Here is a 16237-nt window from a genome sequence, read left to right on the forward strand (position 1 = left end):
CTCTCCTCTTTCTAGAGTATAAGTTTTTGGAAAATCATTGCCTTGTATATAGTGCATGGATCCTGACCCTAAGTTTCATTCTCTTTTGACTCTAATGTTTCAAGCACATAAATTGAATTCCTTTCTAGGACCCTTACAAAGGGTTTTCTTGCAGGAGCATTAATTAAGAGCCTGGCTAACTGAGGGCAAATTCATCAGTATTTTTGAAATTGTCATAGTATAGGCTATGAACAAGCGGAGTGTAATGGCTTAAGTTGGGGCTCTGGAGTCAGAGATACCTGTATTTATCTGTCTTGAGTGCTCTGTCTCCAATACTTAGAACAGTGCTTGGTACACACCAGACATTCATTAAATTATTTGCGAAGGAATGGGTGAATCCCAGTGTACCAGGCGACTTCTAGTTGTCCTATAATTAATCTGAAGATCATCACTTGAGCTATAATCCCTCTCATTACATAAACATTGGCAGAGGCTTTATTTCCATAGTAAATGGAGGATTCAGGTGAATTGTTCACCAGATTTGCTCCTGGGATTATAAAGCTATTATTCATAGTTTCTATTGGATATTCAGGTAGTAATGGAAGCCTGGGTGTGTAGCCCATGCTATTGATGGTCCTAGATATGAGGTATAGCTTTCTTCCTTTTTCAGTCACACTTTGCCTTTTATGTGTGGCAGTATTGATGGGATGTCTTGCTCAGTTTGCTTGGCTTGCCTCCCATTTGTTTCTGAGCTGTAGTTCTGCAAGTTCCCCCCTTTTTTGGTAAATAACAGCTTTATTGATACATAATTGAAATACCATACACATTACTCATTTAAAGTGTATAATTCAATCTTTGTTTGTCGTTTTTTTAAATGTATTCGCAGAGTTGTGCAGCCAACACTACAATCAACTTTTTTATCACATGAAAAAGAAACTTCATTTTCCTAAGTAGGATTGCTGGGTCATGTATTAACTGTGTTTAACATTTTGAGGAACTACCAGACTCTTTTCCAAAGTGACTAAAACATTTTACATTTACACTAGCAATGAATGAGGTTTTCAATTTTTCCATATCTTTACCAACATTTGTTATCTATCTCTTACCTATATCCATCCTAATGGGTGTGAAATGGTATCTCACTGTGGTTTTATTTATTTATTAAAATATATTTTTATTGATTTCAGAGCGAGAGGAAGGGAGAGGAAGAGAGAGACAGAAACATCAATGATGAGAAAGTCATTGATCGGCCGCCTCCTGCACGCCCCACACTGGGGATCGATCATGCAACCCAGGCATGTACCCTTGGTCTTTTCAGGCAGATGATTTAGCAGGAGTGTTCTCTTTGGCTCCTGAATTGATCCAGCACCTGACCAGGAATTGAACTGCAATCTCCTGGATCATAGGTTCATGCTCAATTGCTGAGCGACGCCCGGCTGGGCTCACCGTAGTTTTAACTTGTACATCTTCCTAGGAGAAATAGTTTTTTTGGCCATTTTAAAATTGGGTCTTTACCCTGGTGGTGTGGCTCGGTTGGTTGGATCGTCGTCCGTGCATTGGAAGGGCGAGGGTTCAATTCCCAGTCAGGACACATGCCTGGGTTTTGGGTTTGATCCCCAGTTGGGGCACATGCAGGAGGCTACCGATCAATGTGTCTCTTGCATCGATGTTTCTCTCTCTTTCTGTCTATATCTCTCCACCCCCCTCCCTCTCTAAAATCAGTATAAAAAAATTAAAATAAAATTGAGTTGTCTTTTTACTATTGAGTTGTGAGAGTTCTTTTATATTCTAGGTACAGGTCTCTTATCAAATATATGCATCCTGTGGGTTGTTTTTTCACTTTCTTAGTGGTATCATTTGAAGCGTCAAAGTTTTCAATTTTAATGCAGTTGAATTTATGTTTTTTTTCTTCTGTTGCTTCTGCTTTCGGTGTCATATCTAAGAAGGCCATGCCTAACCCAATGTCAAAAAGATTTAATCCTATATATTCTTCTAGTTTTATAGTTTTAGCTCTTATATTAGGTCTGTGATCCATTTTGAGTTAGCTTTTGTGTATGGTGTAAGGAAGGGTTCAGCTTGATTTTTTTCTTTTTCTGCATGTGGATATACAGTTGTTCCAGCAACATTTGTGGAAGTGCCATTTTGAATTGAATTAGCCTTTTTGCTTCTCTCTCTTTTTTTCCCTGACAAGAAAATATCCATACCCTGGGTTTTATTTACCTACTAGTATATCATTTTCCCACCTAAATACTGTATTCCACACAGCTGCAATGATATTTCCTTTTTGTCATTAGACAGATTACATCAATGCCAGTTTCATGGATGGCTATAAGCAGAAGAATGCTTACATTGGCACACAAGGTAAGTTACTCCGCCCCTCACAAGATGGTTTTGAGTCATCTACCTGTGATTCTTTGCACCAGACGATAGCATAATTCTTAAAGGAAATGGGCACTTGATGTGATGTTGTGGCCACTAGATCTTGCCCTTTCATGAAGATTGGGGGTTATTGAGGAAGGCAGATAAGAAGTGTAGGGTTTCTGTATCAATGTGCCTGGAAACTCACTGCATAGAGATAAATTGGAGATTTCAACACACAACACTAGTACAAGTTTTTGGACTGTGTCTTAGTATTGCCAACCCAAGGGGATGGGACATCAGAAGGACTCATTGGCCAATTAAATGCTCTTTATGGCCAGTAGAAGGCCAGGAGTGGCAATGTGACTTCCCAGAAATTGAGTCCAATCTATGAATGGGTGTTGATGTCCTGAGAAGCTTTGCTGATCCCTGTACCATTACAGAGCACCTCAGCAGTCTTCTGACAGCTCTAATGGGATTTCAGATGGAGTTTTTATAAATGCTGCTGCATGCCCAGTAATTCTTCTGACCTGGCCTCTGCCATCTCAAGGAGAATAGGTTGCCTTCTAAGAGGGTAGAAAGAAATCACAACACAGGAGGACATAGTAGACCCCTATATAGGCTTAAGGTCCTTTCACCATTGCAGAACATTGCGAGCAAAAGATCTGGTGGACACTTCCTTCACCAAGTAATCAACCTTAGTAGCACCAATAATGGACAGATATAATATGCCTCCAGTTGTGAAACAGTGAGAACTTTACCATATAACCTATGTCGTATGTTGCCAGTTTTTAAGTCTGAATCTAGTCACAAGAAACAACCCAGACAAATCTAGACTCTGGGACATACAATAAGAAAACTGGCTTAGACTCTTCAAAGTTAGTGCAAAAAAAAAAAAAAAAAGCAGACTATTACGGAAATAACTGAGAAAATCAATAACATAATAAAGTACCAATTTGAAATGAAGGCTACATGAGCTGAAATGAAGAATAATTTACAGGGAATCAACAGTAGAGTAGAGGATGCTGATAATCAAACCAGCAATTTGGAATATGAGGAAACAAAAAATACCCAACCAGAAGAGCAAAAAGAAAAAAGAATCCAGAAATATGAAAATAGTAGAATTGACCTCCAGGCCAATCAGCTATGAGGACCAGCTGCAACTATAGCCAAAGAGCTGCTGTACTGGAGACACCCCTATGGAGCAGGATTTACTTCAGTGGAGCTTTGGTGTGCCCCTTGAGTGTGTCACTCGTGGATGTGGTAGGGTTGTAATCCAGCGTGGTCGAGTCTGACCACCAGGTGCGCTGTCTCGGGCCTCCTGGGAGGTGCAAAGTCAGCCTCTGCCAGTGCCTTGCCCAGGGCCACCCAGCATGAGCTACACAACAAACTGTAGTTGGCTGCTACTTCTGCTGGGCTTGGAGGTGTCCAGGAGAGGCCAAGCTATGAGCCAGTGCAGACTGCCTCTAGTGCCAGGCCTGGGGCCACTTATCAAGCCATAGGGGGCACTCTGCTGCTTGTTTGAGAGATTTTAGGAAAGTCCTAAGCATGAGGCTCGAGAGGCCACTTGAATAGCAAAGCTGCTGGAAATGGCTTGGATGAGCCTACAAGTAGGGATGGGCGAGGTGTCTGGGAATCACCTGGGTGGGACCAAAGGTGTGAGTCAGGTGCTGGCGATTCAAATATGGTGCCTGCCTGCCAGCTGTGTGGGGGGAGGGCTCTCCACAGGTGCAGTGGCCTCTGCCAGCTCTTCTGTCTGGGAGAAAGCTACCCCTCCACCTTTTCCCCCAATTTCAGGCAGGTTAGTTCCTCTTCAAATGTCCCAGGTTCTTTTCAAGCTGCTGCCCGGCGCTGGAGCTCAGAGGGAGCGCATCTGAGTGAGTCCGTGTGTGGGCCCTTTAAGAGGAGCTGCTTGGGGCTCCCGCAGCCTCTGTGTTCCTCAGCAACAGTCCCCACTGGTTTTTACAGCCCGAAGTTGTGAGGACTTCTCTTCCCGGCCCTGGAACCCTGGGCTGGGGGCCTGATGTGGGGCTGGGGGGCCCGATGTGGGGCTGGGACATCTCACTCTTCTGGAAACCTCCACCCCCGAGATGTCCCTCCCGGGTTTAAACCGTGGCATCGGGTCTGGGACTCCGGTGGAGTCTCCGGGATTCAGCCCCGATCTGCCCGCGTCTCCGCTCCTCCTACCCGTCTGGATGCTTGTTCAGTTCCCTGGTTGCAGGGCTTCTGTTCAGCCAGATTTCAGGAGGTTCTGAGTGATGGTGGTTCTGTATTTTAGTTGTAATTTTGATGTGGTTGTGGGAGGCGGCGGGTACAGTGGTTACCAATGCTGCCATCTTGTTCAAGCACTCCCAATAAAGATATTTTGTTAAAAAAAAGAAAAAAAAAGTCAGCCCTGCCTGGTTTTGCTCAGTGGTTAGAGTGTTGGCCCACAGACTGAAGGGTCCAGGGTTCGATTCCGGCCAAGGGCACGTAACTCAGTTGCAGGCTCCATCCCTGGCTCCAGTCAGGGCCCATGTGGGGAGGCAACCAATTGATGTGTCTCTCTCTTACATTGATGTTTCTCTCTTTCTCTCTCCCTTCTACTCTCTCTGAAAAGCAATGGAAAAAATACCCTCTGGTTAGAATTAAAAAAAAAAAAAAAGTCAGAGAACTGTTCTAGGTTAAAGGAGACTAAAGAGACATGATAACCAAAGATAATGTGTGATCCATGATTGAAACCTGTGTTTGGAGAATAAAACTGTTGACAAACTACTGGGACAGTTGGAGACTATGTATTAGATAATATTGTATCAGTGTTTAATTGCTTAAGTATGATAATGGTATGGTTCTGTAATTTAATGTCCTTGTTCTTCTAAATATGTGTTCAAGTATGTAGGAGTGAAATGTCATAATGTCTAAAACTTAGTTTTGTGGGGTTTTTTTCAAATTATAAGAGAAAGCTTATTTAGAAAGTTACAGCCCAGCCGGGCATGGCTCAGCGGTTGAGTGTCGACCTAGGATCCAGGCAATCAGGGTTTGATTCCCGGTCAGGGCACATGCCCGGGTTGCGGGCTCGATCCCTAGTCGGGGGGCGTGCAGATGGCAGCCAATCAGTGTGACTCTCTCATCATTGATGTTTCTCTCTCTCTCTCTCCCCCTCTCCTTTCCTCTCTCTGAAAGCAATAAAGATATATTAAAAAAAAAAAAAAAGTTACAGAGGTAGTAGAAGTGAGCCAGCTGGGCTGCATAGGCTAAGGAAACAAGCTACAGAGGCAGAAGAAGGGCCATTGGTGCTTAGGAAAGAGAAAGGCAAAGGAAACTAACTTGCATAGGGGGGTGAAGAGGGGGAAGGGAAAGGCGCAGGTGTGCTCCTGAGAGGGAAAGTGTGCAGAAACTTTTTAAAATTTTTTGACTAAAACTTAACAGTGTTTATTTCTAGGAGTTACAATTACATTTTTAAAAATTGTTTTTCTTTATTCTTTATTATATTTTCCAAATAATTGAAACTTTTAAATAGTTCAGTAAAAAAAGAAAATATGTGTATACAGTAGGTCTCCCCTTATCTGTGGTTCTGCTTTCTGCAGTTTCAGTTACCCATGGTCAATTGTGGTCTGAAAATATTAAATGGAAAGTTCCAGAAATAAACATTTCATAAGTTTTAAATTGCATGATTTTCTGAGTAGCATGATGAAATCTCGAGCTGTTCCATTCTTTCCCACCTGGGACATGAACCAACCCTTTGTGCAGTGTATCCACTTTGAGTATGCTACCTGCCTGTTAGTCACTTAGCAGCCATCTCAGTTATTAGATTGATTGCCACAGTATCACAGTGCTTGTGTTTAAGTCACCCTTATAGTAGCCTATTGCTATGTCACAGTGCCTAAGTCATTCACCTCATTTCATCCTATCACGTAGGCATTGTATCATCTCACATCATCACATCATCACAAGAAAAGGATGAGTAGAATACAATAAGGTATTTGAGACAGAGAGACCATATTTACACAACTTTTGTTACAGTATATTATTAAAATTGTTATTGTTAATCTCTTACTGTGCCTAATTTGTAAGTTATGTATCATATGTATGTATAGGGAAAATATATACATATATATAGGGTTTGGTACTATGTATGGTTTCAGGCATCCACTGGGAGTCTTAGAACATATCCCACCCCCCCCCCCAGATAAGGGGGGACTGCTGTATAGAGGAAAGCAAACATTGCAAAATGGTAGCTAAAAATGACAGCTTTTGAACTAAAGAATGTCTGAGTACAATGTACTAAGGTTTCAAATTTTTCAAAATAAAAGGTGAGGGAGAACAAAAGGGAAAAGGGCCCTTGGATTTTTGGTACATTGTTAATTGGTCTTATGGTCACAGGTTTATATTTTTCCCGTAGGAGGGACTACTCCCTCCAAAAGGAGTCTTTTCAAGATCCTAAGAAGAAATGAGAACAATCAGGGAAGATTTTTGGCAGGTATAGGATATGATGTGATGCCTGAGAGAGTAGGGCCTTTGTTGAGGAGGATTGTCTTGGTATGATCGGGTTTATACAGGGTAAGGATTGGCTTTAGGGGGTCTCAGAATGCTCCTTCCTCCAGGTTTAGAAGGCAAGGTTACTGCTTAGCATTGCTAATTATGCAAGGATTGGGTCTTTTAGGCCCTGTCCAGAAGAAGAAACTCCTCCATGAATATAGGACAGGATTTCATGAGTCAAACATTGATCACCTGTAGATGTTAGCACCAGAAGATGGGGGCCCTATGATGTTGAGAAGGCTGGTTTGATTTGCCTGGCTACCATTCTTGGCTATATTTATAGTATTCTGATTTTTAATCATCATAACATTTCTAATAACAATATCTGTCTCTATTGAAGTATGTATTATATATCAGGTACATGATCTCCATCTAATTATCATAGAGACTTTGCAAGGAAGGTTTGTTAATCCATGAAGAAACTGAAGCCCCAAAAGCTTAGGTGACCTTGTATTACACAGCTAATCAGTGGTAGAGCTAGGATTTGAACATATGTCTGTTTGGTTCAAAAGTCCTAGCAATCCAAGTCAATGGATTGTTTTACCCATGTCAGCATGAACTGGTGACTTTATTTCTTCAGAAAAGTCTACTGTTAAATAGTCTAATCTGGGTAGTACAACTTTTCCTTCCAAATCTCTCTCATGCCTTTGAAGAAATTGTGACTTTCTCTGCCCTGCTTGAGTTTGAGTGGTATCTGGGTTATCAGATGCTTTGATAGGCAATACCAAGTTGTCAGCGGTTTGAATGTGGAAAGTAAAGTATCTGAGAGCTGCTGTGGTGCAGGGTAGTGAAATATGGATAAGCTGGGAGTCAGAGATGGGGTAAGGGTATTCTTATTATCTCCTTGATGTGCATACTACAGTAATGCATATCTGTTACAGAAAATTGAGAAAATGAAGATGAAAATCACTCATAACCCTGAGACCCAGTGATAATGTTAACATTTTGCAACATCTTCTAAACCTTTCTCTATGCTTATAAATAGGTACAGACATACAAAATATCTAACAAAATGGGCTCTTTCTATACATTATCTCTTTTTTCACTTGATGGTATCTTGTGCATACCTTTCCACAGCAAAAAACACAGATCTTATAACCTTATGGATTGTTTAAATTGAGTGTACATGATAATTTAATCCTCTTTTGTTAGACATTTAGTTTGTTTTCAAGAACTTACATGCTTTTGTTAGTGTCCACTTCTGTACAGAGGAAATTCTAGTGTCATAAAATGTTGGTGCTTGTTAAAAAGGCTTTAGCAAAAATGGTAGTGAAATCAGCAAACTTCCAGAATCAAATCAAACCTTGGTGCTTCCTTGAAACCAGAGGAGGAAAAACCATTGGGAAAGTACAAGGAACTATCCTAAGTTGTTGCCTCTTTGATTGAAAGGGAATTGTTGGCCCACAAGTATCTTCAAAGTTCCTTCTGAGTGCCAACCCTGTGCAGGCTGTAATACAGAAGGAGAACTTGACACCATGGCGCTTGCCCTCAGCTCCATGTTTGTTGAGATGTGTTTAATTCTCATGAAGTAAAATGACTGATGTAAGACCATATACATTAAATGGTTAAGCTGTTTTGATCCAGCTGTGCCATCAAGATCTGAGAGGAGAGGAAGCCCTACAAGGAGTGTGGTGTTCAGAGAAAGCTTCAAGGAGGAGGCAGCACTTGAAAATGGGTAGAAAGTGCCTTGGAGGTGAGAGAGACAGCTTGAGCAAAGGAATAGAGGCAGAAGTGAGCATAATGTGTCTATATTATGATGAAGCAATTTTTTTAGAAAGATTAAACTGGCAGGGGTATCCAGAATAGAATGGAAGAGAGAGTCCTGTTCAGAAAAGTAAACCAAGGTGGGAGTATGGTAACTCAGACAAAAGATGATATGGTTGGTTCTCATAGCAGTGAAATTGAGCAGGGAGACAGGATGGGGGCAAAAGGACAAAAACCAAAAGCAATTCAAAGGCAAAGAATCTCAAGGACTTGGTAGATAAAGAAAGTGGGTAAAGGCCCTGGCTGGGTAGCTCAGTTGGTTAAAGTTTCATCCGATATGCTAAGGTTGCAGGTTTGAACCCCAGTCAGGGCACATACAAGAATCAACCAATGAATGCATAAATAAGTGGAACAACAAATCAATGTGTGTTTTTTGTTCTCTCTCTCTCTTTCTCCCTTCCTCTCCCTCCCTCTCTCTTTCTCTCTCTCTCTCTCAAATCAATTAAAAAAAATTTTTTTTTAAAGAGAAAATGGGTTAGAGTCGACTGAGACCCATTAAGACTGAGTGATCGAAGAATGCCAGTACTGTGAACAGAGATGAGAAAGTGGAGAGAGAAAGCTAGTTTTGAAGAAGGAAGCTGAATTGCAAATATGTAGGGTCTGAGGAGATGATGGGACACAGAAGGGGAACAATTCAGTCAGCAACTGGTTATTGATTGTAAGGTGTAGATGAGATGAAAACAGCTAGAGACTTGTGCTCAGTTGACACTTTCAGTCTGGATATGAGAGCTGAAGCCCTGGTAATAAGTCCCTGAGAGGGTCTGTAACAGTGCTTCTCAGACTGTAACCTACCTACAGTTTCACCTGGAGACCTTGTTAACCTGAGGATGTGATTTCTAACACTCCCATACTGTGCTTGTGCTGGTGGTCCAGGGGGCCACTCTGAAGAGCAGGGATATAGCTAGAAGAGCAGGGAGCCAGTATCTGTGCTTTGGAGTTAGTAGTTGGGAGAAAAACAGAAGAGCTCAAGAAGGAAAAGAAGTGCTTCAGAGTCATGTACCTTGTCTCCTCCTTTCATTCCAGGTCCTTTGGAGAATACCTATCGTGATTTCTGGCTCATGGTATGGGAGCAAAAAGTCTTGGTGATTGTCATGACCACTCGGTGAGTTCATCCCTTTTCTTCCCACTGCTCTCTCCCCCTACCCTCTTCCCAAGCATGGGTGATTGAAACGAGGAATTTAGCTCTTAGACACAATGAGGATTACCAAAGCCATGGCTAACGGTTTAAGATGTTACAGCTTTTTTTTTTTTTTTTTTAAACCGCCCTAAAGTTAACACAGCCAGTCCGGCTAGGCATGGCTCAGCAGTTGAGCTTCGACCTGGGATCCAGGTGATCGGGGTTTGATTTTGGTCAGGGCACATGCCCAGTTACGGGCTCGATCAATGACTCTCTCATCGTTGATGTTTCTCTCTCTCTCCCTCTCCTTTCCTCTCTCTGAAATCAATAAAGATATATTTAAAAATAAAAAAAGTTAACACAGCCAGGGTATGGTGATTGATAGATCTAACTTCTCAAAGCTTTAATCCATGGCTCTGGTGACCCTGTGCCAGTTAGAGCCTATTCTGAGGTCCTGGCCTTATCCACTAAAGGAAGTATTAGGAAACATGGGACAGTTCACTTTTAATCTCCATACTGGCTTCTGAATTACCAGTTTCCCTTTGTTCTCCCTTTCCTTGCTACTTTTATCATTTTCTGCTCAGTTAGGCAGGAAGCTCTTGAAAAGAATATTTTTGAAAGTTTGGTGTACATATCTGCCAAACCTTCAGGACTTACTATTTCATTAGTATTACCGCTATCATTATGATAATTATAACCTATTTCAGATGAGGAGAAAAGAATTAATGAGAGTGTTAGCTCATTTCCCTTTCTCATGTCACTGGTTACAACCACCTTTGATTTGGAGAGGAGGTTGTGGACGAAGTACCACCTTGGAGTACCTTGGAGCCACTGAAGTATAGTGAGGTGGACTTCAGGCCTTTATACAAACCTCGGGCTGGCATCTCAGGAGCTGTGCCTTTCCTACCCTTCTATCACCCATGGGCCCTCATTGGGGAAGAAAATGAACAGTGACTGAGATACAAGGCAGAGAGGTCAATCCGGCCTACTACACTTTCTCTACTGTCTTTCTTTGTCCACCCAGTATTTATCTCAGATATGTGAGGAGTACCCAGAGGAAAGGGGCCAAATGATATAGTAAGTGCTCAATAAAAGTCTGCTAAAAGAGTATATGCAGAAATTTTTGCTGTTTCATCTGTTTAGAATGAAGATTTTCTTCCTTTACTGCCAAAAAGCAAGGGTATAAGTTAAAAGCAGTGCAATAAATGATACTGCTGCCTAGGGGTAGAGCAGGTCCTAGGGTGGGCATGGTTAGTGCTGTGGAGAGGAAGGGCAGAAGGCTTACCTTGCTCTGTGTGTCTTCAGCTTTGAGGAGGGCGGCAGGAGGAAGTGTGGCCAGTACTGGCCTTTAGAAAAAGACTCTCGGATCCGATTTGGCTTCCTCGCAGTGACCAATCTAGGCGTGGAGAACATGAACCATTATAAGAAAACAACGCTAGAAATTCATAACACAGAGGTAAATCCAGGTTTCTGTTTTCTCACTTTTTTGAAGCTAAGGGAGAACCATTACTGTAAAGAAAATATCCAAAGGGAACAGGCAGGATTTCAGGGGCATAAGTTACTTCATTTTTCTGGAAATAGGATGAGGATATTCAGTTCAGAGCTAATATAATCATATTATCTCAAGACAACAGTGGCATTACTTAGGAATAAAACTTAGAAGAAGTCTGGATCCTATAAATACGAACTCTGCCCTTTCCAGACATTAAACCTTCCCTTTGCGTTTGTAGAGGAATAGTTGTGGAGAAAGTTGAGGGTGGTAGGGATCCCAGGGCATCAAGAATTAGAAAAGCTGAAGTCAGTCAGGGCAAGCAGAAGTGACCTCACTAACTTTTTCTTCTTTTTCTATTCAAGGAGCGACAGAAACGCCAGGTGACTCACTTTCAGTTCCTGAGCTGGCCTGATTATGGTGTCCCCTCTTCAGCAGCTTCCCTCATTGACTTCTTGAGAGCAGTCAGGAGCCAGCAGAGGCTTGCTGTCAGCAGCATGGGAGCACACTCCAAAGGGCAGTGCCCTGAGCCACCCATTGTGGTCCACTGCAGTGCAGGCATTGGCAGGACAGGTAATAATGCACCTGAAGCAGCTGTCAGAGTCTCTGGAGGCAGTAAAGGTCGGGGAGGAATAACCAAACTCTTCATTGCCAGATTGAGAGAATTTGTCCATTGATGGTGAATTGCCATGAAAAATTCTTCTTTAATGTCCTTTTGGTATCCCTAGTGCTAAGTGTATGTCCAGAATATACACTTCACAAACCAAGTTCTCTGGGGGCTGATGCTTTATAAATTCCATTGGCATGATTATCATCTGACTCTATCACTGTCACCTGGGTGTCCCAGAGAGCTCAGCTGGGCTATTGCTTCCTTCCCATCTCTCTCCCTGGGGAGGTCCCCACCTTGTTTGTGTCTCCATTCTGGATCCAGTTAGCAACTTAGCCTTAAGGGGATGGGCATTGCAGGGACTGCTAGCATTTCTCATCAGAGATCCCTTTGGGAGAAGGTCAGGAAGAATAGGTTTGTGGTAGGCTTTTGTGGAAAAAGTGTAGACTCTGAAAATTAGGGCCCAGGTGTAGGAATGCTGTTGTTTTATTTGGGATTGTCACTTTCCTATCTATTTTTCCTGCTATCTCCATATATGTGCTGAGAGACAAGAGGCCTTCTCATTTCTCTGGCCTCCAACACTCACAGTGCCCCCCTCCTCGACTCCTTTCAGGCCTGAGGCCCCTTGCCTTAAATTCAGTCATCCTGCCCGGCTGGGCGTGGCTCAGCGGTTGAGGGTTGACCTAGGATCCAGGTGATCGGGGTTTGATTCCCAGTCAGGGCACATGCCCGGGTTGTAGGCTCGATCCCTGATTGGGGGCATGCAGGAGGCAGCCCATCAATGACTCTCTCATCATTGATATTTCTATCTCTCTATCCCTCTCCTTTCCTCTCTCTGAAATCAATAAAGATATATTTAAAAATAATAATAATAAATTCAGTTATCCAGTCCTGCCTGGGTTATTTGGAAGAGGGAGGGGGAGAGAAAAGGTAGACCAGGTATGACCACTTCCTTTCTTCCTTCAGGTACCTTCTGCTCACTGGACATCTGCCTGGCACAATTGGAGGAGCTTGGTACTCTTAATGTGTTCCAGACGGTGTCCCGCATGAGGACCCAGAGGGCCTTCAGCATCCAGACCCCTGAGCAATACTACTTTTGCTACAAGGCAATCCTGGAGTTTGCAGAAAGGGAGGGCATGGTGCCATCCAGCCACAACCTCCTGGCCATGGAGAGTCAGTAACTGTCCCATGAGCCTCCCACCTGCTAGCCAGCCTTCTTCCTTAAACTACCCTGGACACCGCTGAGCCTATAGGTTGCCATCAGTTACACTGAAGCCATGGACCAACCTCTTTCTTGTGTCTCCTGGTGCACGGAAGGCAGCCTTTTCCTTTGGCTAGATAGAAGTGGTGAAAATGTTATTAGAAAGGGCCAGCAGCAATGTGTTCTTAATTCCTAGCACCTGCCATTGAACTGTGCCTTATTAAAACCAAATTGTGGCTGTTGATTTTTGCCAGGGGCTCCAAGCAAGGTAAGTGGGAAAGGAAACTCTCTCTTCCCTTTCCCAATGCCTTCTCCTTCTGGAGGTCTCTTTCCCATTCCTTCCCTTTGCTAGGATTTTATGGGGAGGTTTGGTGAGCATCCACCTTCCTTCCCAGAAAGCTTGACCAAGTTATATGTTCTAGAGAACGTCCTGAGTGCCAAGCACGTTTATACCTAGAGCATATATTCTAGTCTTTTCTGTTATTCTGTATGTGTGTGTGTGTGTATGTGCACTTATGTGTATGGGTCCATCTGTATGTGTGTATATAATATATACTGTATGTGATAATATGGTGGTATTCTATAAATACATATACACAGAGTTACTCCTTTGTAGAAGTTCCTGGGGCCCCATGTTGCAGTTCAGGACCCATTGCTTCTTGTGCCCTACTGTTTATCCTGGGCTAGCTGGGGTGGGGATCATGCTTCCTGTTGTCAGACTGCAGAGTGGTGGAAAAGGACACAGGCACATCTACTCTTCATGTTCCTTCCACAGGCCTTCATCTTTACATAAAGGCTTATCTCTCTTCAGGATACTATCTGTTGGAGCCGAAAATACTGGTTTGTGGTGACACTGGTTTAATTCAACATGGATTGCCCTTACCAAATTATTTTCCTCCATTTGTTTTGATGATTTTGGTAATAGAACTCCACTGTGATTTTCTTTCCTCTTCTTATCACTTGGGGATTGGAGACTGGGAGTAGAGATAAACCCACTGAGCAGCCAGAGCCAAAAGCAATTGATTCAGTGTCTTGGAAAGAGAAGGAGCTCAGGTATGAGAAAGGAAACTACTTTGAGAATCTTTCCCTGGGAGAATGAGCTAGGGGCCCTTTTTCTTTTGTCAAAAGGTTCCTTTCCTTATGCAGCTTGGCCCTGTCCACTCAGATGCCTATTTCTTTCTGCCTAGCAGCCTGCCAGACCCTGGAACTCAAGCTGGGTGAGATCTGTGTCAGTAAAAATCTTAACTCCTGGCTGGATGAGGCAGTTCCCTGCAATTACTATTTCCCTTCCAGTCACTCAACCTGTCCCTCTCTACTCCCAGCTTACCCAGCCTGATGTGCCAGGGATGGAATCGAGTCCCCAGTCTACATTCCCAAGAAAATCCCAGGAACTCCTAAAGCTTCCCCCATCACAGATGAGGTTAGCAGCTGATCAGACCTCAATACTTTTATACTGTAATAAGCTCTTGAATGTATAGGTTCCTATTTTACAGTCTTTTCATTTTATATTTAATATCTGTGGACTGAGTCAGATTCAGAAAATAATTGTAAATGTTCATATTCAGTATCTTACACTGATAGTTTTGTATTTACATATAAATATACTGACATGATCAAATCCTTATAGCTTCATCAATTTAGTAGCAGTGTGGGGCTGGGAAGGTGAGGAGGGGGTCTAAAAACTGGTCTGGGAGGGATGGGGAGGCAGGGAGGGACCCAAGGCCTCGGTATCAGACTTTTAGTTCTGAAAGCCATCTACCTTGCCCGTAGGCCAATACCTTAGCTCTGGGCAGAAATAGGGAACCAGCACCAGTTGAGTGCTTATTGGGTGCCAATCTCTGTGCTTGGTGCTTTTCCTCTCATTACCTCATTCAAACCTTACAACAATCCAATGAGAGATTATTCTCCCTCCATTCTGTTTCTATATAGATGAGGAAGGTAAGGTCCAGAGGATTACAGTGATTTGCTCTAGAACTAGAGCCAAAGTTGGCCTGCTTATAAAGGCTGTGGTCTCTTCACTTCATTGCTGTCTCAAAGATTATTGTTGTCTTTTGAAACTACTTGATTTTTTTGTAGTTCTCTTTCAGAGCATAAACAGTTCTTAAAATTCCAGGTAATTGATCTTGAGCTCGTGTTGCATGTGGTAGACAAGAAGGGTGACAGAATTGGTGACTAATTCTCCCAAATAGGACCTCCTTGTGTAGGGTCTTCAAGTCTGTAGAGTACCAAAGGGGTCCTTCTTCCAGAGACACTCAATGCTTTATGGGTACACTGGTGTTTGTGGGACGATCTTGAGTCATTTGCATCTCTCTCTTAGGATGCAACTAGAGGCTTTATCCATGTAGGACCACTCCCGAGGCCATATAGCTACTCCCGTTGACAGTCTGCCCAGCTGGGACAGTTCTGGCGTGGAGTGTGAAAATATTGGGGTGTTTTTAAACTGTTTAAAGTGCTTTCTAGGTACTATTTCATTCACCCTCAAAACAACCTTTTGAGGTAAGTATTGACAGAAGAAAAAAACTGAATCACAGAAAAATTAATTTGCCACTAAGAACCTGGACCATCTGACGCCAAAGTACCTGCTGTTGATGTTAACTTTTACACTATATTCCCTCTAGGGATTCATATACTGATTTGCCAACAAATTTTTCTTGAGTTTCTGACTTAAGAACTGAACTGTAGAGAAAATGATTAAGCTAGTCCTTTTTTGGATGACCCTTTTATTCTCTTGGGGGCAAGCAAGCATAAGAGGTGAACAGAGATACCTGAAATCTGGGAGATCAGAGAGGGTAGGGGTTTGGTGAAGTGTATAGGAAACAGGATTAAATGATAAAGGATCTGGAAGAGGTAGACTTGAACTGTCATTTATTTGAAGAGGCTATAGCACGTTGCTTTGTAAATTCAGAAGTAACACATGAGCTCCCCCTTGCATGTCTGAGGGTTGGTGAGGTTATCACTTTTAGAGCTCCATAAAGATGCAGATTGCTGGATCCTGCCCAGTACATGATTAAGTGACTGACAGAATGAACCAGGTATTGGAAGCACTGTCTTTGTCCATGTTCCTGACTCTGAGGAAGGACAGCAAATTGATGTCTTACAAATCTGAAAGAAAGGGCTCAACAGCCTCATTGCCATGGTTTACTTGTAGCATTTTACCATTGGGAAGATAATCAATACTCAGTGTGAGCCTATCTGTTTTAGATA

General features: G+C 42.7%; 1 protein-coding gene across 1 annotated transcript in view; it reads left to right on the forward strand.

Annotated features, from left to right (window-relative positions):
* Positions 1-15143, forward strand: part of PTPN9 (protein tyrosine phosphatase non-receptor type 9) — a 106712-nt gene extending 91569 nt beyond the window's left edge. The window contains exons 9-13 of the mRNA XM_016210569.2: positions 2274-2340; positions 9643-9721; positions 11042-11192; positions 11591-11798; positions 12799-15143. Coding sequence (XP_016066055.1) covers positions 2274-2340; positions 9643-9721; positions 11042-11192; positions 11591-11798; positions 12799-13013 — 720 coding nt within the window. The 3' untranslated portion in view covers positions 13014-15143. The remainder of the gene's footprint in view (positions 1-2273; positions 2341-9642; positions 9722-11041; positions 11193-11590; positions 11799-12798) is intronic.
* Positions 15144-16237: the final 1094 nt, after the last annotated feature.

The sequence above is a fragment of the Miniopterus natalensis genome, chromosome 1, assembly GCF_054644295.1.
Source record: "Miniopterus natalensis isolate mMinNat1 chromosome 1, mMinNat1.hap1, whole genome shotgun sequence".
In the NCBI taxonomy this organism is placed as follows: Eukaryota; Metazoa; Chordata; class Mammalia; order Chiroptera; family Miniopteridae; genus Miniopterus; species Miniopterus natalensis.